Source organism: Periophthalmus magnuspinnatus, chromosome 10 (assembly GCF_009829125.3).
Source record: "Periophthalmus magnuspinnatus isolate fPerMag1 chromosome 10, fPerMag1.2.pri, whole genome shotgun sequence".
In the NCBI taxonomy this organism is placed as follows: domain Eukaryota; kingdom Metazoa; phylum Chordata; class Actinopteri; order Gobiiformes; family Gobiidae; genus Periophthalmus; species Periophthalmus magnuspinnatus.
In genome coordinates, this window is record NC_047135.1 from 837,517 (window position 1) to 862,594 (window position 25,078).

The window sequence follows — 25,078 nt, forward strand, 5'->3', positions numbered from 1 at the left end:
TGAGTGAGATATCAGTGAGTGTGATATTAGTGAGTGTGATATTAGTGAGTGTGATATCAGTGAGTGAGATATCAGTGAGTGTGATATTAGTGAGTGTGATATTAGTGAGTGTGATATTAGTGAGTGTGATATTAGTGAGTGTGATATCGGTGAGTGTGATATCGGTGAGTGTGATATCAGTGAGTGTGATGTCAGTGAGTGAGATATCAGTGAGTGTGATATTAGTGAGTGAGATATTAGTGAGTGTGATATCAGTGAGTGTGATATTAGTGAGTGTGATATTAGTGAGTGTGATATTAGTGAGTGTGATATTAGTGAGTGTGATATTAGTGAGTGTGATATTAGTGAGTGTGATATCAGTGAGTGTGATATTAGTGTGATATTAGTGAGTGTGATATTAGTGAGTGTGATATCAGTGAGTGTGATATTAGTGAGTGTGATATTAGTGAGTGTGATATTAGTGAGTGAGATATCAGTGAGTGTGATATTAGTGAGTGAGATATTAGTGAGTGTGATATCAGTGAGTGTGATATTAGTGAGTGTGATATTAGTGAGTGTGATATTAGTGAGTGTGATATTAGTGAGTGTGACATTAGTGAGTGAGATATCAGTGTGATATTAGTGAGTGAGATATCAGTGAGTGTGATATTAGTGAGTGTGATATTAGTGAGTGTGATATCAGTGAGTGTGATATTAGTGAGTGTGATATTAGTGAGTGTGATATTAGTGAGTGTGATATCAGTGAGTGAGATATTAGTGAGTGTGATATCAGTGAGTGTGATATCAGTGAGTGAGATATTAGTGAGTGTGATATTAGTGAGTGTGATATTAGTGAGTGTGATATTAGTGAGTGTGATATTAGTGAGTGTGATATCGGTGAGTGTGATATCGGTGAGTGTGATATTAGTGAGTGTGATGTCAGTGAGTGAGATATTAGTGAGTGTGATATTAGTGAGTGAGATATCAGTGAGTGTGATATTAGTGAGTGAGATATCAGTGAGTGTGATATCAGTGAGTGTGATATTAGTGAGTGTGATATTAGTGAGTGTGATATTAGTGAGTGTGATATTAGTGATATTAGTGAGTGTGATGTCAGTGAGTGAGATATCAGTGAGTGTGATATTAGTGAGTGTGATATTAGTGAGTGAGATATCAGTGAGTGTGATATTAGTGAGTGAGATATTAGTGAGTGTGATATCAGTGAGTGTGATATTAGTGAGTGTGATATTAGTGAGTGTGATATTAGTGAGTGTGATATTAGTGAGTGTGATATCAGTGAGTGTGATATTAGTGAGTGTGATATCAGAAACAGAACTGATTTATTCTTTTTGACATTTTGATTTAGTCACTGTGTGTGTTTCAGAGTCTGTATATGACCATGATACTAAAATATTATTATTATTTTTTATTTCATTTCTCTTTACTCCTACAGAGAGAGTCCAAACACACAACACACAACAACACAAAGAAAAACAAACAAAAACACACACACAGGTCCATTTAAAGCAGTAAACACAGGAGCAGGTTGAGTTTAAACGTTTATCTCACATTTTTAAAGTTCTGCAGCGGCTCCAGTTTTTCATGTGCGTCAGATTGACCTCCCACATTTTTGGAAAGTAAAATAGCCAAACTTTTCTCTTTTTTTTTGCATTTCAGTTCTAGAGCAGACAGTTTTTAGACGAGACAATCGAGATCTGGGATTAAAAAGTCCAGTATCAAAGTTCAACAAACGTCTATCGTCTTAGTCCATTATAAATACATTTATATAAACACATTTATATAAATACATTTATATAAACACATTTATATAAACACATTTATATAAATACATTCATAAACACATTTATATAAATACATTCATAAACACATTTATATAAATACATTCATAAATACATTCACAGTCTTTTTCTTCAGACGCCAACCTGCTTTTCCATAAAACGATCCTTTTGATTAAACTCGTGTTCTATCGTCGCATCATCGTCGTCGTTTTTCTTCTGACACATTGTCCACGTTTCTGGACACATTTCATTTCAGACTCTGGAGACAGTGGCTCTTCTTCGTCCTCTCAGCCCTGACCCGACCTCCTCTTTGGGCCGCCTCTGTGGGTCCTCGTCCCGTCCTCGTCCCGTCCTTCAAACCACTCCAGTCCATTCTAGCTTTGGCCACCGTCTCTTCTTTTCTCAATAACCCTCTTTAATTCTGTCCCTCGCCTCTTGCCGTACGCGGCCGACTCCACATATTGGCAGTGGAGACTTTTTTGCTCGGCTTGAGTCTGTCTGTCCCGCGGCCCTCGTTCGTTCGCTTGTGCCTCCAAAACACTTCAAATTATTTAGGACGCTGTTTCGAGACTCGCAGCCAATTTAAGAAGCTCGCGCGGCGCCGCTCGGGCTGCTGGGTAGTTTGGGATCAGAGCTTGAATTGGAGAAAAGTTTGAAGACAAGACCAAGTGCATTGATTTGTGTGCACTTTACAACGAGAACGAACAGTTTTAATGAACATCTCGTAAAAAAACAAACTGTTCCTTCATATTTTAGTCGTATTATTAATATTTTTAACCCTCAGAATCCCGCCGGCTCCTGTGCTCTGATTGGTCGTCTTTGAGGGCGACACATTATCGTAATGACAGTGACATATTTAAAGAGCCTCATGTCGCTGCTTTGAGACGCCGTTTGAATTTACACGAAGCACAAATGGAAAGTCCACGACCGCGAGTCTATCGGCGCCGAAAGCTCCGACGCCACAGAGTTAAACATATAATTTACACACAGACTTCAGCCTCTGATTTAAACTTTAGACTGTTTCACTCAGAACTTTCATCTGTCAGAAGAACAACACTGAGTAAATGCATTTATATATTTATAAATGTAATGTTTTAAATGTATTTATGGGATGACGATGACAGACTGACTCAATATGTCGCTTGTTTGTTGAACTTTTAATCCCAGATCTCATGATGGTCCAGGTCTAAAAACTGGAAAAACTCTGGAAAACTCTAGAACTGAAATGGAAATTCCCATAAATGTAATTTATCTGAAACACATGTCAAACTCTCTCCACTGCAGCACTTTAATAATGTGGAAATAAACATTTATAATCAACCTGCTCCTGTTTTTAATGTTTTAAATGTTTTAAGTGGACACATGAAAAAGAGTCTGGGCTCATTAGACAAATAAAGAAGAGAATGAATAAACTGGACGTGTCGGGATTTATATTAAACTATGATTTCTCTGATCTGACCCGAAGAAGATTGAGACAATTTTTCATTAAATTTTAAAATAATACAACATTTTTGCATATTTTTCCAATGAATGACTCGAGTTCACTTTTACTTTGAGAATCGTGTACTTTTACTGTGAGAATCGTGTACTTTTACTTTGGACTTCTTAGTGTACTTATTCTGTGCTCTGTATTCTGTGTACTTTCCTGTTGCAACACTGCACTTTCATCATTTTACGTCATTTTAGGGACTAACACAAATATAACACTCTGGTTTTTGTGCTGTTAAGATTTTTAAAGCCACAATACGTAACGTCACAGCCAGAAAATACAAACGTGTTTTAAAATGTCCTCACTCTGGGCAGACTCTCCACAGACCTGACTCACATTTGTCCTGGAGGAGGGGCTACACCTGCTTGTTTCCATGGAGATGAGTTCCTTTGTGTTTAATCTTACACAGTTTGGCATAAAATGTTTGTATCTCCATGAAGAAGGTTTCACAGAACGGTTTTAACTTTCTATTTCCACTTCAAAAAGTTACACACTGGGGCTTTAAAGAGTCAGAACAGACTTTACAGTGACATTTCAGCGCAGAGACTGACATTCCTCTGACTAATTTTTGTAACGATGTTTAGGTTCAGCTCTAGTTCAAGTGCTCAGACGTGTTAAATAAAACCCAGACTCGTCTTAAATGCTGTTTTAAAGTGAAACCACGTTTGTCGTGACTCGTCTGGAGCGGTTTGAAAATCAGCTCGTAATAAGACATCTGCAGCTCCCTCTTGCGTAACGCGTCTTTTAAGGCCTCATGTTTTATTCCAACTTTTCCTTCCCTATACTTTTTCTTTTACGCATCAATACTTTAAAGTGCACATGACTTTTCTACAAAAAATCTAAAAGTTTTTTGGGAGTTTCTGGTTTATAGCGTTCGCTCCTGGTTGGACACGAGCAGCAGATGTGACAAACGCAGAGTAACAACAAACTGCGCCGTGATTAAACCAAAACAAACACGAGCAGAGAGTTTTATGTTGAAGAACGTCGCTCCCGTATTTTTCCACAAACTGCCACGTAAAAACAGACGGTGTAAAGACGTGACTGAGTCTGACGTCGGCGCAGATTCAGCTCCAAATGAAGCTCATCGAGGCCGGCGCAGGTGTAGCGGCGAATGTGAAGCCGAGTTCCGTATCTGGAATTCTGACCGCGAGTATCATAGCAACCAAAGAGCCAATCCGGAGCGAGGATGTTGAAGGTAACGCTCCTCCCCAGACGATTAAACTGGGTCCGATCAGGTTCAAATACCGGCGTGAACACGGATCTATCATCTATCACGTAAAGGTACACTGTGTAACTTTTCTGGTAGAAGGTCTGCCACCTGTTTGTCTACATTCAGATGTTATTACCTTGACTCGAATGTCCCACAGTACGACTTTACGTCCGCACATGGACTGTATAAAGAAGTGGACCAAGTGAGGCTAGCAGTTATAGCGGCTAATTTGGAGCTGAGGGCCCTTATTAGGAATTACCGTGAGTATCATAGCAACCAAAGAGCCAATCAGAGCGAGGCTGGTGAAGACGCCTCTTCCAGGAAACGAGTGCTTAGCAACGCTGTCAATCAAACCTGTTGCTAACGCTAACAGGAAAGAAGGACCTGATTTGTCTGTTATTAATGTTCAGATCTTGATTTACAGACACAAGAGTGAAATAAAAACCCCAGGATCATGTCGAGGGTTAATACGAACATTTAAAACCAAAATGGAGGAGTCGATGGAGCAGGAAGTGCGCCCCCGTGATCACTTCCTGTTTGAACGCGGCAGCTAGCAGATTAGCTATGTACATTTCTATAAACACTCTACTTAACTTGTCTAAAATGATGATAAACGTTTAGCAAAGATACAATCCCACCAAACCCAGTAACAATCACAAAAACCTGTCGTATAACCTTTGACCTCATAACGCCGGCCGCGCTCCGGCGTGTCGTCTTACCCATGACGTTGGTGCTAAACGACACCGTCTCTCGTTCTCGGCCGTCGTTGTAAAAAGCCAAGTGCCAGGCTCCGGCGTCCAGGTACTGCACAAACACCGCCTCGTTCAGCACCACCGTCTGGATGCTCCGCCTCTCTCTCGGAGACTCCACCACGCTCCACTTCTCCTTCCCGTCCAGACGCTCCATATAATCGTACTGCGAGAGGAAAAAAGAGGATTTTGAGTGAACGTAAAGCTTAAAGACGGGGTTGTTCTACTCACGCTGGTGTCTACAAACGCTCTGACACCGCACAGTTTGCAGGTATCGGTATCGTCGAGTACTCAGACCAAATCACCGATCCGATACCGCTCTTTTTTCCCCCCCAGAACGTCTGCGGCTAATGCTAATGCTAACGCTAACACCCAGCAGGTTAAACACACTGTGGAGGCTCTGCGGACACTTACAACACGCTAATAACGACAGAAAATACATTTACGTTAGCTCTTTGACACGTCCCGCCTTTAGCCCCTCCCACTGCACGACGTCCTGACCAATCAACAAGCTCCGAACTCATTTACATTTGTAGCGTTTTATCGTGGGAGAGTGACACAGGACGTGTGTTTTAGAAGCGTCTCAGAGCTAAACTTGAGCAGGAGCTAAAGCCGTTATCTGGATGCCATTATCTCGCTCTGTAAATCAAATCTGGTGTTAATTGAGTAGTTTCTAATTAATACGAGGCAGTAAAAGTTACATTAGTGTGAAAGTTAATTAAGAAAATCTAAGATAGAATTAGCTTTTTTCTAATACCCCCCACAGAGGATCGTAAATGGGTTTTTAACACTTCCCATAGTGTTTCTGTGTGTTTTGTGACCTCAGATGAGTAAATATCGAGATGCAGATGATGAAATTATTAATGAAACGATACAAACAAACGAGAAACAGACACTTAAACGGCCCATATTACCTCAAACGGCCCATATTACCTTAAAGGGTTGACTCTGATCTCTGTTCTAATGTTTCCTCATCACAAACAAACCTGGAACTCAGCCTAAATGTGCAAACAAACGCTGCACATTTAGGCTGAGTTCTTATCTCAAACGGAAAACGCTCCGTTCCACCTCGTGATGTCATCAAGTGGCGATACAGGAAGTGTTTTTAAACTCCACACACCTTCATTTCCAGAATCATTTGGATCATTTCAGCTCCTGGAATTGCCAAACGCTGCTGAACTAACGGTTAAAGGAGCTGTTAGCTTGGAAAAAAAAACTACCACTTGATGACATCACAAGGTGGAACGTCGCGTTTTGAGCTTTGGAGATGTGACAGACTAATAATAAAGTGTCTCCTAAAGTGTCGGGCCCTTTAATGATTCAAGTCGGGCATTAGACAAGCAGCAGAACAGATATGAAGAGATGGAGCTAGCTAATACGTTGCGCTATGTTTGTTAGCGCTCTATCGCTGCTAACGGGGACATTAGCATTTTGTTAAAAAACACTCAGACGCAAAATCTACAAATGTTAAACTCGACACCGTATTTTAAAACAACATTAAAGGCCCCGTCACAAACGCACTAGCAACCGAGCTACTGTCGCATCTTGTTTTATTGTCCGAGTATCAGGAAGTATGTTAGCGTGCTAGGTGTTGTTAGCTTTATCGTGACGGCTAAACTCCGCTTTTGGTCTCTGGAAAGATGTGAAACGTGTTTATAAACTAAACTCATCGCGGTTACGAATTTGAACTGTTTTAAACGTATTATCGGATTTTGTAAAATAAATTTCCCCCCAAAAAATGCGACTTTTATGTTTTTTTTCTTCATTACGATGCATTTTTTGGCTGGTGCGACTTATACTCCGGAAAATATGGTAGGTACGTTTGTGTTTTTAAGGCCTGTAGAATGTTTTGGCATCATCTGAAATCCTGCAGGTGACACGGATGATAAAGTAAAGTTTCATCTACGATCTCCATGAATAAATGAAGCGTCCATCTTTGTTTTTACCTGCGCGTGCGACGGGGGGAGGCCTTTACGGATGTACACGCCAAACAAAGCGTCTTTCCCCAGCGATATGTTGAACTTGAGGAACTGCGGTTGGCTGAGGTGAAGCAGGGACCTCCAGAAGACTCCGGGGGGCACCTCCTGGGTCACCCTCCTCCCGACCTCCACGCTGCCGGTGTCTATGCTGCTGTTCCTCCCCCCCCACGGACCTGGAGCCAGGGGAAAAGAAACTGCATAAACTGTGATTACGTGAAGTGATTCGCCCGAGTCAGTACTTCATCATCATCATCATCATCATCATCATCATCATCATCAGAGTCTACTGCAAACAGTCTGAGATCAAACACAAAGACGATGAGCTAGACGTCATTAGCCCCACAAATTAGCTTCAAATTAGCTTCAAATTAGCTCAAATGCTAACACTAGCTCAATATACACATGTCTTTAATCCAGCGATTGTGTAAAAAGTCTGAATTTATCGGGGAAAACAAAGATAATTTATGTTTATTGAAAGGACAGATTTATAAAAAACTGATAAATTGGCCCGTTAATAATAATATTGACATGTTAAAGCCACACTGTGTAACTTTTCTCGCAGAAGTTGAGTGGAATATGGCGTTAAACTTAGAGACGAGCAGCTGAGGCCACGTTACAGGTCAGATCTGTGGAGAAATGGCCTTGGAATATTCCAGATAAAGCAGAAAAGTTACATAGTGCTCCTCTGAAAAGCACTTGGACAAATATCGAATAAGTACGACATAAATGTAATCGAATCGGAATGACATAAAAAATATAGAGACGTATTTTGAATTTAGGTCGTCAGAGGTGGAAGAAGTACTCAAGTAAAAGTACAAATACCAGAGAAAACAAATACTCAGGTACAAGTAAAACTCACATGAAGTACCTGTTTAAAAATGTACTTAAAGAGTAAAAATTAAAAGTATTTCTCAGATTTTGAGTCGTATAAAACTTCAAATGTGGTGATTTTGATGAAGATTTGAGCTGATTATAAATTCTGAACATGTTAAAAATAAACCCTGAGACTTTTCTGCAGATCTCACACAATAAGAAAAATACTTTTACTTTTCAGTGCAGTTCATAAATGTAGTGGAGTAAAAGTACAGATACTGCTCTCAAATGTACTCAAGTAAAAGTAAAAGTATTCACTTTGTACTTGTGCAGATACATAACATGTGTACAGTACTTTACTGATTTTACTTCATGTTCCTCTGCATCATTAACTGTTTGAGCTAAAATGAGCAGGGCTGTGCAGGGGCAGCATCCAGCAACGAGAGCAGAACAGAAACAGATCAACAACAACAACAACAACAATCATCTCCCCCAGATGAGAAACACTACAACTACAGCTACTCCTGCTACTCCTGCTACAACAGCTACAGCTACTCCTCCTCCTATTGCTGCTTCTTCTTCTTCTGCTGTTGTGTCATGAATTATGAAACTCTCTGAGGCTCAGTCTGTTTTTAGTGAGACTCACAGCAGGAGCAGAATTTAAAACATCTTGTTTTTAACCAGTTCCACTAGTGTGTCCCTGAACACTCTCCTCCTCCTCACCTCCTCCTCTCCTCTCCTCTCCTCACCTCCTTCTCTAATCCTCATCACCTCCTCCTCTCTTCTCCTCACCTCTCCTCACCTCCTCCTCGCCCCCTCACCTCTTCTCCTCCTCCTCCTCGTTCTAACCTCCTCTCCTCTTCTCCTTTCCTCCTCACCTCCTCTCCTGCCCCTCTGCTACTACTACTACTACTACTACCTCACAAATATCACAAATATAAAACTGCACTTTCAACTAAACATGTCCTGAAGTACATGAGAACTGCTCCTACTACGACTACTACTACTACTACTACTACTACTGCTACTGCTACTGCTACTGCTACTACTACTACTACTACTGCTACTGCTACTGCTACTGCTACTACTACTACTGCTACTGCTACTGCTACTACTGCTACTGCTACTGCTACTACTGCTACTGCTACTGCTACTACTGCTACTGCTACTGCTACTGCTGCTACTGCTACTGCTACTGCTACTGCTACTACTGCTACTGCTACTGCTACTGCTGCTACTGCTACTGCTACTGCTACTGCTACTGCTACTGCTACTACTACTACTACTACTACTACTACTACTGCTACTGCTACTGCTACTACTACTACTACTACTACTACTGCTACTACTACTACTACTATTACTGCTACTACTCAAACCTGAACACACAAACTCTGATCTCTCCATTCTAGCTCCTCCTTTACCCATAATTCCCTCTGACTGCTCTGCTCACAGTGAAATGAGCCACAGTCACAGTAAAACAGTGTGGCTCATGCACAGTGTGGCTCATGCACAGTGTGGCTCATGCACAGTGTGGCTCATGCACAGTGTGGCTCCTCTGTGGCTCTGTCTCGTGTCTGCGCTGGCGTCACTTCTTACCTCTGCCTCCGGAGGGCAGCGTGGCCACGTCGCTGTTGACAGGCAAACCCGCTCCCAGCCCGTTGTTCAGCATCGGCCCGTCGGACGGTTTGAGCTGCCACGTCAGACCCAGGACGTTGATGGCTGTGAGCACAAAGAGGAGGAGAGAGGAGGAGAGGAGGAGAGAGGAGGAGAGAGGAGGAGAGAGGGTTAGAGCCTGGGCCACATGGAGCTCGTGTCTGTGGTTCTGGGGACGACACAGAGACACTTAAAATCTGCTCAGGCTCGTGTGTTTTCAGCTTTTACACAGACACAGACACAGGGAGGAGAGCGGCTCTGATCCACCGGGAGCTTTTCAATCTGCGTTTTTGTTTTTAATTTGATCATAATAATGAGCTTTTAACAAAAACATGGAGCTGTCACTGCTGAAAACTCCACCTCAGACAAAGACCTGAGTCCGACACGTGTCACATCATTTATGTCAGAAAATGTTCATTTCAATACAATGTTTACGTCTAAAAATGAGCTGAACTCACTGATAAATGGCTGTGGTCTGCAGACGGGAGGGAGAGAGCGGGGAGAGACATTCAGTAAATCTCTGCTGAGCTTCATGTTATAAAAGTATGTTCAGTTTGAAGAGACGTGAAAGTGTCAAATAGATTTAAAAGATACAAAAGTAAAGTGAACACCAGACTGAAGATTCTCCTCCAAACTACAGACTCCATTAAATATGGAAAAATAAACACAAAAATCTGACAGAATTTGTTCCTGTTTTGATCCAACATGCACTGCACCAACATGATACACTGGTTTGTACAGGGCGCCTCCCCCTCCAGGTGAGGGGTGGTACTACAGCCTTAATCTGTTCAGTTAATTTGACTTAAATGTAAACATGAAATAAACCAGGACTAAACCAGGACTGAACCAGGACTAAACCAGGATTAAACCAGGACTAAACCAGGGCTAAACCAGGACTAAACCAGGACTGAACCAGGACTAAACCAGGACTAAACTGAGACTGAACCGGGACTGAACCGGGACTGAACCAGGACTAAACCAGGACTAAACCAGGACTAAACCAGGACTAAACCAGGGCTAAACCAGGACTAAACCAGGACTAAACCAGGACTGAACCAGGACTGAACCAGGACTAAACCAGGACTAAACCGAGACTAAACCGGGACTAAACCGGGACTGAACCGGGACTAAACCGGGACTAAACCGGGACTAAACCGGGACTAAACCAGGACTTAAGCAGAACTAAACCATGACTGAACCAGGTCTAAACCAGGACTAAACCAGGTCTAAAGTTTTGCCGATGTTCTTCAGAGTCTCTGGTCTAAATACTTTACTGTGTCGACAGAAATAATCATCTTTATTTGGAGTCTGTCACAGCAGAACAAACACAAAGTGGAGCAGAGATTAATGCATCTGTACGATCTGAGTCGAGTGAAACAAATGAAAGATTGATGCTCGAAATGGAGACGGAAGAAGTGAGACTTATTTAACCCTCTGTACAGACGGAGGAGGCGCTGGATGCATCAGAAATGGATAATACTGTGATTGTTGTGTGGAAATAACGTGTAAATCACTCAGAATTAAAAGTATTAAAAACAAACCAAACATTAATGCTACTCCAGGTATAATTGTGTGTTTTAGTGTTTTATCTGAGGGTCCGTTCATGTTCTGTGAGACTTGAACCTAAACCGAGGTGTTTAAAGACACATCTGTGAAGCATTGTTAAAATATCCAATTATCGATACCAAGATAATGTGAAAAATAAACTGACTTTTGTCCCAGTCGCCCACCCGTACCTCCAGTAAGACTTACAAAACGTACAATTATAAACTTTTAAGACTTGTCTGTGGGTTTGAGTGGTTCCAGCCCAAACGTCTGGCGGCTCCAGTGTGAGCGTGACAGCTCCTGGGGCCCTTTATCGCGGCCCCTTTATCGTGGCCCTTTACGCGGCGTTGTGCGGCGCAGGTGACAGATGGCCTCCCCTTCGCCTTTTGTCCTGGACGCTGTTATTGTGTTATTGCGGAGCTGCTGTAGAAGACTGTGTCAGCTCTTTACTCTCCCCGTGTTTCTCACCTCCTTATCCCGCTGCCAAACCTCTCCTCCCCCGTAAACAACAGCACCAGAAACAAACGCGGGAGGAAAACGACCCCCGAAAACACACGGCTGAACACAGCGGCGTGCGGCGGCGTGCGGCGGAGTGGGACGGATTTATTTTTATGTTTTTAATAGAATGTAACGGTTATTAAAGCGGCGATATGACTCTGATCTGTTCTAATGTCGTTTCCTCGTCACACACAGACCTGGAGTTGATTTTTGTTTCATTTGCACATGTTTAACACACAAACCTGCAGATTTATGACTGAAAACGCTCTGTTCCACCTTGTGATGTCATCATGTGGTGATACAGGAAGTGCTCCACTGTGTTTTTAAACTCCACACACCTTCATTTATAGAATCATTTGGATCATTTCAGTCCTGGAGTTGTCTCTTATCTCGACTGAACTAAAGGTAAAAGTGTAGTGTTCACTTGAAAACTACCACTTGATGACATCACAAGGTGGAACGTCACATTTTGAGCTTTGTAGATGTGACAGACTAATAATAAAGTGCGACTCAAACATGTGAGAATGAAACAAGACACAAGTCCAGGTCTGTTTTTGAGGAGAAAACAGGATTAGAACATGGACTAAAGCTACAAGAGTCAGTTTTGCGTCTTATTGGACCTTCAGGAATATGTTTATTGGCAAAAAACAAATAAATAATTAAATAAAATTATATTATTGAAGATAAAGTGAAGGATTTTCTCAGGGACAGACTCAGGCGTGTGATGCACTCAAATAGATCCTCAAAACGCTCCTACACAAAACATAAAACAGACGGTGTGTCTTTAAACGCTGCTAAACTCTCTGTTCACAGACTGTAACCGTCGGATTAAAGAGCGGCCTTTTCACCAGCGTTAAAACATTAGAACATCACCAAAGCGTTCAACAAAAGACAAATCCAGTTGATTTTGGAGATATTTGGTTTGCTTTTGTCACATTTTGAATAACATCACACATCAGGCGGAGCAGACGCCTGCAGAGCCAACGGGAACAAGGAACGAAAAAGAGGAAAGAAACAGTTTTCTGAGGAGTGTTCAGTGAAAACTCCTGCGTCTGGTTAAACACAAAACATTTATCAAATATAATGACATTTTTCTTGATTTTGGGACTGACTGTATAAATGTATTTAAACTGTATAAATATATTTAAACTGTATAAATGTATTTAAACTGTATAAATGTATTTATAATTTATCGTTCTGCCCCCAGTGGAGTAAGATATTTTTAATTTGACCTTATGTGTTTTGTCCATTCAGAGCCACCGTAGCGTCCATATTGTTTCAGACTTTCAACAGTTGAGTTATTTTTCTCTGTTTAAGCTCTTTAAAGTGTCATTTGTCCTCGTGCAAACATCTGTCTGTGAGTATTGTCACGTTATAACATGTTAACTCGCTCTATAAACTCATTTGAGGCACTTTAAGTTGATTTACACTGTATATTCGTGCTAAAATAGAAGATGCTAATAGCGCTAGCATGTCTGTGGGATTTTCTATTCATGTTAGCATGATGCTAATCAACAGTTTTACACAGGTTTCATTAGCTGTAGCTGACTTTAAGCTAATGTTGTGCATATATTATAATAAAGTACTACCTGTGTATGTTGTTTTCTGTAGCTCTGCAGAGTTTATCATATAAATAAAAGCATGATTGTCATATGTTTATATTTCTTTGTACGTTACAGTTTTACACCTGCTTCAGTAAATGTCCAAAACAGAAGAGACTTTCTGGTGTTTACTGTTTGTGATCTGTAAAACTAGAGCCAAACACGAAGCAGAATATTTAACTGTATAAATGTATTTAAACTCAATTTATTGTGAAAAATGCTCAAATCTGTAGCATTAGTTTCATTTTATTTCTATATATATTTAGTCCAACAGGGGGAGCCCACACACACATTATATATATATATATATATATATATATATATATATATATATATATATATATGAATTTCATCAGTATTTACTTTCTGTAGTGTTGTATTTTGCTGTACGTTGTTGTATTTTGTTGTACGTTGTTGTATTTTGCTGTACGTTGTTGTATTTTGCTGTACGTTGTGTTGTATTTTGCTGTACGTTGTGTTGTATTTTGCTGTACTTTGTTGTATTTTGCTGTACGTTGTTGTATTTTGTTGTACGTTGTTGTATTTTGCTGTATGTTGTGTTGTATTTTGCTGTACTTTGTTGTATTTTGCTGTACTTTGTTGTATTTTGCTGTACGTTGTGTTGTATTTCGCTGTACTTTGTGTTGTATTTTGCTGTACGTTGTTGTATTTTGCTGTACGTTGTTGTATTTTGCTGTATGTTGTGTTGTATTTTGCTGTACTTTGTTGTATTTTGCTGTACGTTGTGTTGTATTTCGCTGTACTTTGTGTTGTATTTTGCTGTACGTTGTTGTATTTTGCTGTACGTTGTTGTATTTTGCTGTACGTTGTTGTATTTTGCTGTACGTTGTTGTATTTTGCTGTACGTTGTTGTGTTGCAGTATCTACTCTTATGTTTTCTTGTCACTGTTCTCATCTTCGGCATCACTAAATAAATCAAACAAATAAATAAATAAACACTCTTTGCAGACCCAAACGTTTCCTTGAGCTGTTTCTGATCCTATCGTCCGAGCATCACTGTCCAGAGCCGTGTCCAGAGCCGTGTCCAGAGCCGTGTCCAGAGCCGTGTCCAGAGCCGTGTCCAGAGCCGTGTCCAGAGCCGTCCTCTCTCTTACATTTCCTCCCCTTTGCCCTCCTCTCCTCATCAATCTGACCTTCATGCCTTTGTATCTTTTACCTTGAATCCCCTTTTTTTCTCCTCCCTTTCTTCTTATCAGCTGCCTGTCCTATATCCTTGTAGATAATGCACAAACCCGCTGTCACACACACACACACACACCCCTACACACTCACACACACTCACACACACACACTGATCCTATCACGCCGCTCACTCGATGGAAAGATGGTCCATTGAATCAGCAGGCGACAGTTAGCAATAGCGTTTTCTATTGTAGCTCACAATCTGGGTCAACCCCAAGAACTGCAGCAGACAGGCCTATAGTCAGCGCATTGTGCCTCCTCATCTGTGTGAGCGAGTCCCCTCCTCTTCCTCCTCTCCTCATCTGTGTGAGCCAGTCCCTCCTCTGCCTCCACTTCCACCTTAGGCCAACAGGGGGCACTCTTACTCCTTCGCAGCTGCAGCTCAAAGCCTCTGCAACAGGTTTTTCTTTGCACAAAAAAGCAGCAGCCAAACCATTTCTTGACAAAGCTATTATACTTGCAACTTTGTTAGTTCATAATTTAAACAAAATGAGTGAAATGGATGTATTTAGGTGTTTCTGGTTCTGTCGCTTTGAACCTTTTCTTTTGCAGATTGTAATTGTTGTAATTACTGTTTTGGAGCTCGCACTGGAAAGCTGAAATAAAAGCTGCGGCGTAAACTCGGAGGGTTTTCAGAGAGTACGACGCTTCAGATCCCGTCGATAGAGTCTGGGATTTCACACTTGTAATAGATTTAGGTGAGAAGATGAGAAAGAAAAATCACGTGTGGAGGAGATCACAGAGACGCGGGTTTAACGAGAGATGATTAAAAATAGATCCATTTGTTCATGAAGGTTTTTATGTAATCTGCATGTATAATTCACAAAGGAAAAGTCACCGTCTCAAACTGTGAGAAGGCGGAGTCTAAACACACACGACGTGAAACGGAAGAAACAAACACGTCCAAAGATGAAGATACTGGGTTTAAAACACTGATACTGATACTGATACTGATACTGTCACTGAATCAGACTCAGCTTCAAGTATCGGATCAGTTCAAATCCTTTAAATAAACGTCATCAGAGGATTTACTGATCGGATCTGGTCCAGTTTGGGGCGGAGCAAAAACACTGAAATAACCATATATTGCATAATTTAATTGAATGATACAGTATCGATATCGGGGGCTGTATTTTTTGTATATTTCACCAAATGATTCTGTCACAGCTCGACGTTTGTGTGACTTGTTTAGAGGAAAGAGGCTGGTTTATGCACAACATTTGATTCACTGTTTTGATTCAAACTGGTTTATTTCACATTAACTTTGGTTTAATAAAGACTTTTATTGTCACAGTTGTTTTAGTCGATATGTTTTGCTCGTTCAGAGTCGTTAAACTGCACATGTCTCTGTGTAAATGTAAATGTGGAGCTCGTTTAAACTGTGGATGAATAAAACTGACACATGGAACAGTCTGATGTGTTTTTACCCCAAAACAAAACACTTTATGTTCATTCATCTTCAAATAAAATTCATATTTATTTTTTGTGAAAATGGGGTTGATCATAAATGTCCCAAAAGCCTTTATTTTTCACTGAATCGTATCGAATCGATTTGAAATATATCGTATCGTATTGTATCGGATCGACACTGCGCTGTATCGAGATCGTGTCTTATCAGCAACTTCTTTTTTGTGATAAAATTTTTATTCAAATATTGTTCTGAACTGCAGCTACAGATTACAACCAGCTAGTAATAATAATAATAATAATAATAATAATAATAATAATAATAATAATAATAATAATAATAATAATAAATACACAATAAAGACAAAATAAACATAGAAATAATACAATATAATAATAATAATAATAATAATAATAATAATAATAATAAATACACAATAAAGACAAAATAAATATATAGAAATAATACAATATAATAATAATAATAATAATAATAAATACACAATAAAGACAAAACAAATATATAGAAATAATATAATAATAATAATAATAATAATAATAATAATAATAATAATAATAATAATAATAATAATAATAATAAATACACAATAAAGACAAAACAAATATATAGAAATAATACAATGTAATAATAATAATAATAATAATAATAGTAATAATAATAAATACACAATAAAGACAAAATAAACATAGAAATAATACAATATAATAATAATAATAATAATAGTAATAAATACACAATAAAGACAAAATAAATATATAGAAATAATACAATGTAATAATAATAATAATAATAATATTAAAATTATAAAAATAAGTATTGGCAACTTCTTAAAGACACTCAGTCCTAGTCCAGTCGTTCTGTCTTTAAAAAAACAGTTGTATTAAACATTTGTCTCAGTTTTGTCTCTTTTGTTCTGGTTTGGCTCCAGTTTAATCTTTATCTTTTTATCACTAAATGTAAATCCACTTTGAGCCTCTGAATAACGGCTCCATAATAAACATGCTGCTTTATTATTATTCATGTTAAACCTGTTCTTCTTCTGGTTTGGTCCCAGTTTTCTTCCCGTTAAATCCCTGGACTTGACCTTAAAGTCTAAAATCTAATCCTTCAGTTCAGTTTGTTTTTTGCCACTTTGCATAAAAAAACATTTAAACATGAACAGAACAAAAGAAAACGAAGAGAAACATTTCGTCATTTGAGTCTGATGTTCACAGTTTAAATGTTTATATCGACACCTCTGCGTTTTTACTTTAAACACGACTTTAACAGGAGTTTGTTTGTGGTTTTGTTGTTTTTATTAATTTAAAATAAACATTTGACGTGTGATTTTAACAGTTTTGTTTAAACTCTATTGTCACGATACTAAAATTAAGAAGGGAAAGAAAAGAAAATGACCCTGAGGAAAAAGATCTGACTCTCGATACTGATTTTGATGAAGACATAAACATAAAAATAAATAATAAATAATAATAAAGTGTAGTTTTGAGTTCTCTGTGGTTCTGTGTGGATGTTTTTTCTGTTTTTTCTCATGTTTATGTTTTGTTTTTTTGTTGAGTTTTTATTTATTTTCACTGGTTTCAGTTTTGATTCGTATCTGATTTTCGATATTTTTGAAACCACATTTTAAAAAACTTTAATAATACAAAGTCATTATATTGTTCTTATGATTTTTTCTTTATTTTTACTACTTTCTACATTTTATAAACTCACAGAAAACATCAAATATATGAATAAAATATGTGGAATTATGATAAATAGGTACATAACTATTATTTATTTAATGTTGTATTTACATATTTCTTCCTTCATATATCTGACGTCTTCTGTGTTTTTAAAATGTAAAAAGTCGTAAAAATAAATTAAAAACATTAAATAACAGGGGGGCGTGTCCAAACTTTTGCCTGCTAACATATTTCACCTCATTTACGCGCACGACCGGCGTTTCTTTTTTTAGACGCAGCACTTTACATCGCACACGTCCAACAGCACGAGCATAAATCCCATAATGCCTTGTTACCTTTCTCAAACCCATTTACACCTTTTACCTCCCACACGTATAAATATCCCTCACTTCCTCCAGAGCGTTGTGTTTCTGTCTGAACGTTTATGTTAGCGACCACTTAGCGTCCGAGCATGAATCACACGCCGCCTTTTCTGCACGTCACCCCGAGAAAAACTGTCCACTCAGACGATAAGAGCCACGTGTGTTTAGCATCTGAGGGTTAGCATCTGAGGGTTTAGCATCTGAGGGTTTAGCATCTGAGGGTTAGCATCTGAGGGTTAGCATCTGAGGGTTTAGCATCTGAGGGTTAGCATCTGAGGGTTTAGCATCTGAGGGTTAGCATCTGAGGGTTAGCATCTGAGGGTTTAGCATCTGAGGGTTAGCATCTGAGGGTTAGCATCTGAGGGTTAGCATCTGAGGGTTAGCATCTGAGGGTTAGCATCTGAGGGTTAGCATCTGAGGGTTTAGCATCTGAGGGTTAGCATCTGAGGGTTAGCATCTGAGGGTTTAGCATCTGAGGGTTTAGCATCTGAGTGTTAGCATCTGAGGGTTAGCATCTGAGGGTTAGCATCTGAGGGTTTAGCATCTGAGTGTTAGCATCTGAGTGTTAGCATCTGAGGGTTAGCATCTGAGGGTTAGCATCTGAGGGGTTAGCATCTGAGGGTTTAGCATCTGAGGGTTAGAATCTGAGGGTTAGCATGTGAGTGTTAGCATCTGAGGGTTAGCGTCTGAGGGTTAGCGTCTGAGTGTTAGCATCTGAGTGTTAGCATCTGAGGGTTTAGCATCTGAGGGTTAGCATCTGAGGGTTAGCATCTGAGGGTTAGCGAGAGTTAGCATCTGAGGGTTAGCATCTGAGGGTTTAGCATCTGAGGGTTAGCATCTGAAGGGTTAGCATCTGAGGGTTAGCATCATGGTCTGAACAGCATCTGAGCCTGGTGTTAGCATCTGAAAAGCGTGTTAGCATCTGAGCCTGGTGTTATAATCTCAACCTGGTGTTAGCATCTGAGCTGGGTGTTAGCATCAGGTTTTAGCATCACGCCCTGTACCTGGTGTTAGCATCTGTACCTGGTGTTAGCATCGTGCTCTGAGTCTGGTGCACGTTGCATTTTGTTTTTGTTTGTGTCATTTCTTAAACATCCAGTCTGTTCCAGATCCTGTTTCTCGTAAAGTGACGTCTGTGTTTATATCTGTATCAAATAAACCGAGTCGTATAAACCGAGTCGTATAAACCGAGTCAAATCGAGATGGAGCATAAACTAAACCCAGACCTGAGGCTGAGAGTTTAAGTGCAGAGCAAAGACACGAGGAGAATCAGATTTAAAACGACTCAAACACAGAAGAGACGACACACGACAAGCTGAACGACCTGAGTCACCTCCAGTCGGGTTTGAGGGTCCACAACCCACAGATTTTTATTAATTTAAAGATTCATTAAGATGTTTTAATAATAAAGAGCAAAGTCTGGAGAACTTCAAGGAGAACGTTGACACTTTCCAGGACATTTGTTCTGTTTTTCTCATTTCCTTTTATTTAACTACAGATATTTTTATTACTAAAAAACAAAAAACAAACATGTATTTTTCCGTCATTAGGATCGCCTCTCCACAGATCCGACCTGTGGCGTCGCTTGTCTCCATAAATAGCAGTGATATCTCCACGGAGACGAGGTGGTGGGAGAAAAGTGACACTGTGGAGCTTTAAAAACAAACATAAAACAGTTTTTTTTTTTTTCTGTGACGCGTCGGGAGGAAACAGGACGACGTTTGACAGATTTTATTTCTGAAAGTTTCATGTGGTTTTAAATCCGTCTCACTCGTGGAAAATTGGTTCTTTTATTGAAAAATTTCACCTGCAATTATGAATAATTCAGTTTGTACCAAAGACGAACGTTTCACTTTGGTTTTTCAGCTTTGACTCGTACTTTTATAATTCGAGTCTTTACAAAATGTTCCAAAAGTCGGAATCGTCGCTTCCTCCGTTTGTTCCGTCTGTGGCTCGTTCGTAGAGCAGAGGATCAACCGCCGAGTTAAAATGACACGGGCAGGTACGAGGCCCCGCCCCCTCTCTGCTCTGGCACATTCACTGATCTATTCACTGTTTTAACACAACCAGACCCACAACCAGACCCACGTCCACAACCAGACCCACAACCAGACCCACATCCACGACCAGACCCACGTCCACAACCAGACCCACAACCAGACCCACAACCAGACCCACGAGCACAAAAAGACCCACAACCAGACCCACATCCACAACCAGACCCACAACCAGACCCACGACCACAACCAGACCCACAACCAGACCCACAACCACAAAAAGACCCACAACCAGACCCACATCCACAACCAGACCCACAACCACAAAAAGACCCACAACCAGACCCACATCCACAACCAGACCCCACAACCAGATCCACAACCAGACCCACGTCCACAACCAGACCCCTGTCCTCAACACTAATAATGTCTCTGCATTTTTACCTTTTAGTCCCCTCCCCAAACACACACACTCACACACACACACACACACACACACACTCACACACACCCCCACACACACACACATACACACACACACACTCTCTCACACACACTTCCACCTCGTTTCTTCTTCTGTGTTTAATGCTTTCTCTTGTCGTGTGGAGGAGGTAATGGTCAGACTTTCACACACACACACACTCTCTCTCTCACACACACACACACCCCCTCTCACACACACACACACACACACTCACCCCCCCTCTCTCTCTCTCACACACACACACACACTCTCTTTCTCTCTCTCTCTCTCTCACACACACACTCTCTTTCTCTCTCTCTCTCTCTGTCTCTCTCACACTCACACACACACACTCTCTTTCTCTCTCTCTCTCTCTCACACACACACTCTCTTTCTCTCTCTCTCTCACACACACACACACACACACTCTCTTTCTCTCTCTCTCTCTCTCTCACACACACACACTCTCTTTCTCTCTCTCTCTCTCTCTCACACACACACACACTCTCTTTCTCTCTCTCTCTCTCTCACACACACACTCTCTTTCTCTCTCTCTCTCTCTCTCTCACACACACACACTCTCTTTCTCTCTCTCTCTCTCTCTCACACACACACACTCTCTCTCTCTTTCTCTCTCTCACACACACACACACTCTCTTTTTCTCTCTCTCTCTTTCACACTCTTTCTCTCTCTCTCTCTCTCTCTCACACACACACACACACTCTCTTTCTCTCTCTCTCTCTCTCTCTCACACACACACTCTCTTTCTCTCTCTCTCTCTCTCTCTCTCTCTCACACACACACACTCTCTTTCTCTCTCTCTCTCTCTCTCTCTCACACACACACACTCTCTCTCTCTTTCTCTCTCACACACACACACACACTCTCTTTTTCTCTCTCTCTCTTTCACACTCTCTCTCTCTCTCTCTCTCTCTCTCACACACACACACTCTCTCTCTCTTTCTCTCTCACACACACACACTCTCTCTTTCTCTCTCTCTAATGTTCAGACTTTTGGAGGGTCGTTTGTTTCATTTCAGGCAGAATGTTTCACTCATTTCACTTTTGTTCTTAACAGAAGCTAAAGACGCTAAATGTGACGCTAAATGTCCTCGTCTTTTCCACCGTCCCGCTCCAGTGTGAAACGCGCTCGCACATTTAAACCGTTAAAGGGAGTTCCTCGCCGAGTTTGTGTCCGTGGCAGTGAATCGGCTGACGGTGCGTTTGACCTCAACACGACGTTCATTATTATATCACAGGGTCAAAGGACGACGCGCTTTGACCACGAGGGACCAGCGAGCGAACGTTTGTAAAGTTAAACTAATATTTCATCATCATCACAGACGGAGCTGATTTAAAGTCACGGACACGAGCTTCAGTCCGAGGAAAAGGGAAAGAAAGGAAGTTTTATTCAGGTTTTTCTTGCAGTTTCAGTCCGTTCTGCGTCCGGTTGTTAATATTCAGGCGACTTCAGACTTAACACGTGATACAGACTCATGCAGCGACGTCGGCTCAGGTCAAAGGTCAGATGAAACGACACTGAGGTCTGACAAATATCACTATATGTGTGTATGTTAATGTCTGTGTGAGAAAAGTGTATAAAGTGTGTGGTGAGGGGTTTTACAGCAAAAACAGAGAGAATAATGTAAAAAATAAAGCTGATACTTTGTGTATTTCTCCTATTGTGGGTTATTTTTAGAACGTGACCCCCGCCATAAACCAGGGACACTGTACTGTAGCGTTAAGTTTAAAATTAAAACTGGCTTTTCCTTAATTTCCCAATAAATATGGAAAATCTGTAACGTCCCTCAAGTGAAAATAAATGTCAGAAACATTTGGAGCAGCAGATTCTCAAATATCAGTTAAAAAGTCGTTTAAAATCGTCGTATCCGGTGTCAGAACTTTGGAGTTGTTGACAGTAAAGTGTTGTTGCTTCATACTAAGGACAGGGGGCGCTCTGGGACACTTCTCCATTCGCCTGTTTTCTGTTGATTAATTTGTCTGTTTCTTTTTCATTGTTGATTTTCAAACTTTCTGTTGGTTAAAGACGCGACGCTTGTGATTTTGTGCACAACAAAAATAAACTGAATTGAATTTAAAAATCAGTCGATACCGATATCGACCGATACCAGAGCTGAAAACAGCATTTATTTCCATCCATCCATGTTCTTCCTCTCTAAGCAGAGACTCCCAGACTTCCCACACCCCAGACACTTCCTCCAGCTCCTCAGGGGAGACCCCAGTATCAAGGAACTGCAACTGTTCCAGAAAGTTTGAATGTGTAAATGTTGATTTGTGCACTAGTAAAATATATATATATATATATATATATATATATATATATATATATATATATATATATATATATATATATATATATATTTACACTTACAAATATCATTTTACGCTTACAACTGTAATTTTACACGTACAAATCTGAACATTACGCTCTCTCAGCTTTGAGACATTTGTGGCGCTGAGTTTGTCTTAAAGAGATTCCTGAGCGGCTGAAGACGGAGGGGGCGGGGTTAAAGGGGCCGGTTGCTGTGGCAACAGCTAAACTGGTTGATGTACAGTAAAGGAGCTAAACCTGAAATCAGACAGAACGTCACGTTTATGTGTCTGTGTGTCTTTATGTGATACTATGATGCTACTTAGCTGATGCTAACATGTCATTTTCTGAAAAACTTCACACTTTTGTTGCCACAAACTTTATCTGCACAATTTACTCTGGAACACGACGGATTAAAAGTGAATAATGCACATCATAATATCACACAAAAGTGACGTACTGTTTGTGTTCGGGTTTAGCTCCTTTACTGTTTATAAACTAGTTTGGCCGTTGCCACAGTAACCCCGGCCCCTCTAGCCCCGCCCTCTGCCCCGCCCCCTCTGTCCTCAGCCGCTGTGCTCACGAATCTTTTTGAGACAAATTTGGCTCAACGAATGTCTCAAAACTCATGACAGTGTAATTTACAGATTTGTGCAAAGTTTTAATATTTGTAAGTGTAAAAATAATAAATACATTTGCACAAATCTATATTTCCGCGTTCAAACTTTTTGGACCAGTTGTCCCTTCACACCTGAGGAGTTCCCAGCCCAGAGACACTGTCCCTGCAGCGTGTCCTGAGTCTCCCCCGTCGTCTCATTTATCCTCACACATTTATTTCCTTTAAACAGAAATAAAATGAGACGGAGCTGATCCAGATGTTTATGGAGCTGTTCTTCTCCTCAAGAAACGACAACAACTTAAAAGTTCAAACATTCTGAGACTTTCTGGGCGACTACGGCGTGTGAATCGTCTTATGTCAGTGTAAACGTCGACCAAACCGATACCTGGAGGTCGATCCGATCCAGCTTGTGTATCAGTATCGTCGCTGATCTGATCCCAGTATCGGATCAGCTCTTCCTGCTGCACAATATGAACCAGTGCAGTCTCCACCGGGCGCCGCCGCCGACGGGAGCATCACCCGCTGACGCAACACGACTGTAACCGACTGCAACACGACGGCGGTGGAAGTGTTTGCGAGCGCCGCCTCGACACCTGAAAACATCCACTCGTCTGCGGCGGACTGAGCTCGTTTGTCCCGTGACGATCAGAAGGGGGCGCAGGCGAGCTTCAGCCGCCGTTAACGAGACGGTAAAAGGTTAAACAAAGTGAGGTGTTAGAGCGAGTCTGGGAAAAGGCCAACAGCTCCACGTCGAATATGAAACAATTACTTATAATGAATAATTCTAGTCTCATTATCGTCGCAGTTAAATAAATGGTTTCATTTTGGACGGTGCAGTGACTCTATCCACCACAGGGGGCGACGTTTTATAGAGACAGGCCAATAAAACGATGATTAAAAAGGTGCAATGTGTAACTTTTCTAGTGATCTGCTACCTGCTACTTGTCTCCAGGGAGATGTCATTGTCTTGGCCTGAAATATTCCACAGTCTGGCTTTAAATGTATGTAACTTGTGTGTTTTTATTGTTCATTGTTCAGAGGACGCACAGAGTACGCACAGAGTACACACAGAGTACGCACAGAGTACACACAGAGTACACACAGAGTACGCACAGAGTACGCACAGAGTACACACAGAGTACACACAGAGTACACACAGAGTACACAGACACTGAGGGTGAGGGCTTAAGTGTCTTGCTCAAGGACACAATGACAGTCATTTGTTGGAGTTGGACTGACACAGACCTTCAGCTCAGTGAACAAACACAGATACTGTTGGTTTAGTCGACAGTTTCCTCTTGTACTTCTTATACTTCTTATACTTCTTGTACTTCTTGTACTTCCTGTACATGCAGAAGCTCTGATATATTTTGTATTTACTGTTTCTTTGTTTATTTTTGCTCACAGCTCTGTCTGAGTCTCTTGTTATTTTTAATACTTATTTTGAATGTATTTTTACTATTTATATTTTTGGTTTGTGATTATATTTATACTGTGATGTGTGAAGTACTGCGACCAAATCATTTATGGATCAAACCGGGACTAAACCAGGACTAAACCAGGACTAAACCAGGACTAAACCAGGACTAAACCAGGACTAAACCAGGACTAAACCAGGACTAAACCAGGACTAAACCAGGACTAAACCAGGACTGAACTAAAACTATATTAA

The 25,078-nt window shown here is 40.6% G+C and overlaps 1 protein-coding gene across 1 annotated transcript in view; it reads right to left on the minus strand.

The window, feature by feature from the left end:
* Window positions 1-25,078, minus strand: part of tenm2a (teneurin transmembrane protein 2a) — a 369,550-nt gene that overhangs the window by 79,182 nt on the left and 265,290 nt on the right. The window contains exons 6-8 of the mRNA XM_055224657.1: window positions 9,618-9,740; window positions 7,173-7,378; window positions 5,197-5,392 (exon numbers count right to left, since the gene is read on the minus strand). Of these exons, the coding sequence (XP_055080632.1) occupies window positions 5,197-5,392; window positions 7,173-7,378; window positions 9,618-9,740 (525 nt within the window). The remainder of the gene's footprint in view (window positions 1-5,196; window positions 5,393-7,172; window positions 7,379-9,617; window positions 9,741-25,078) is intronic.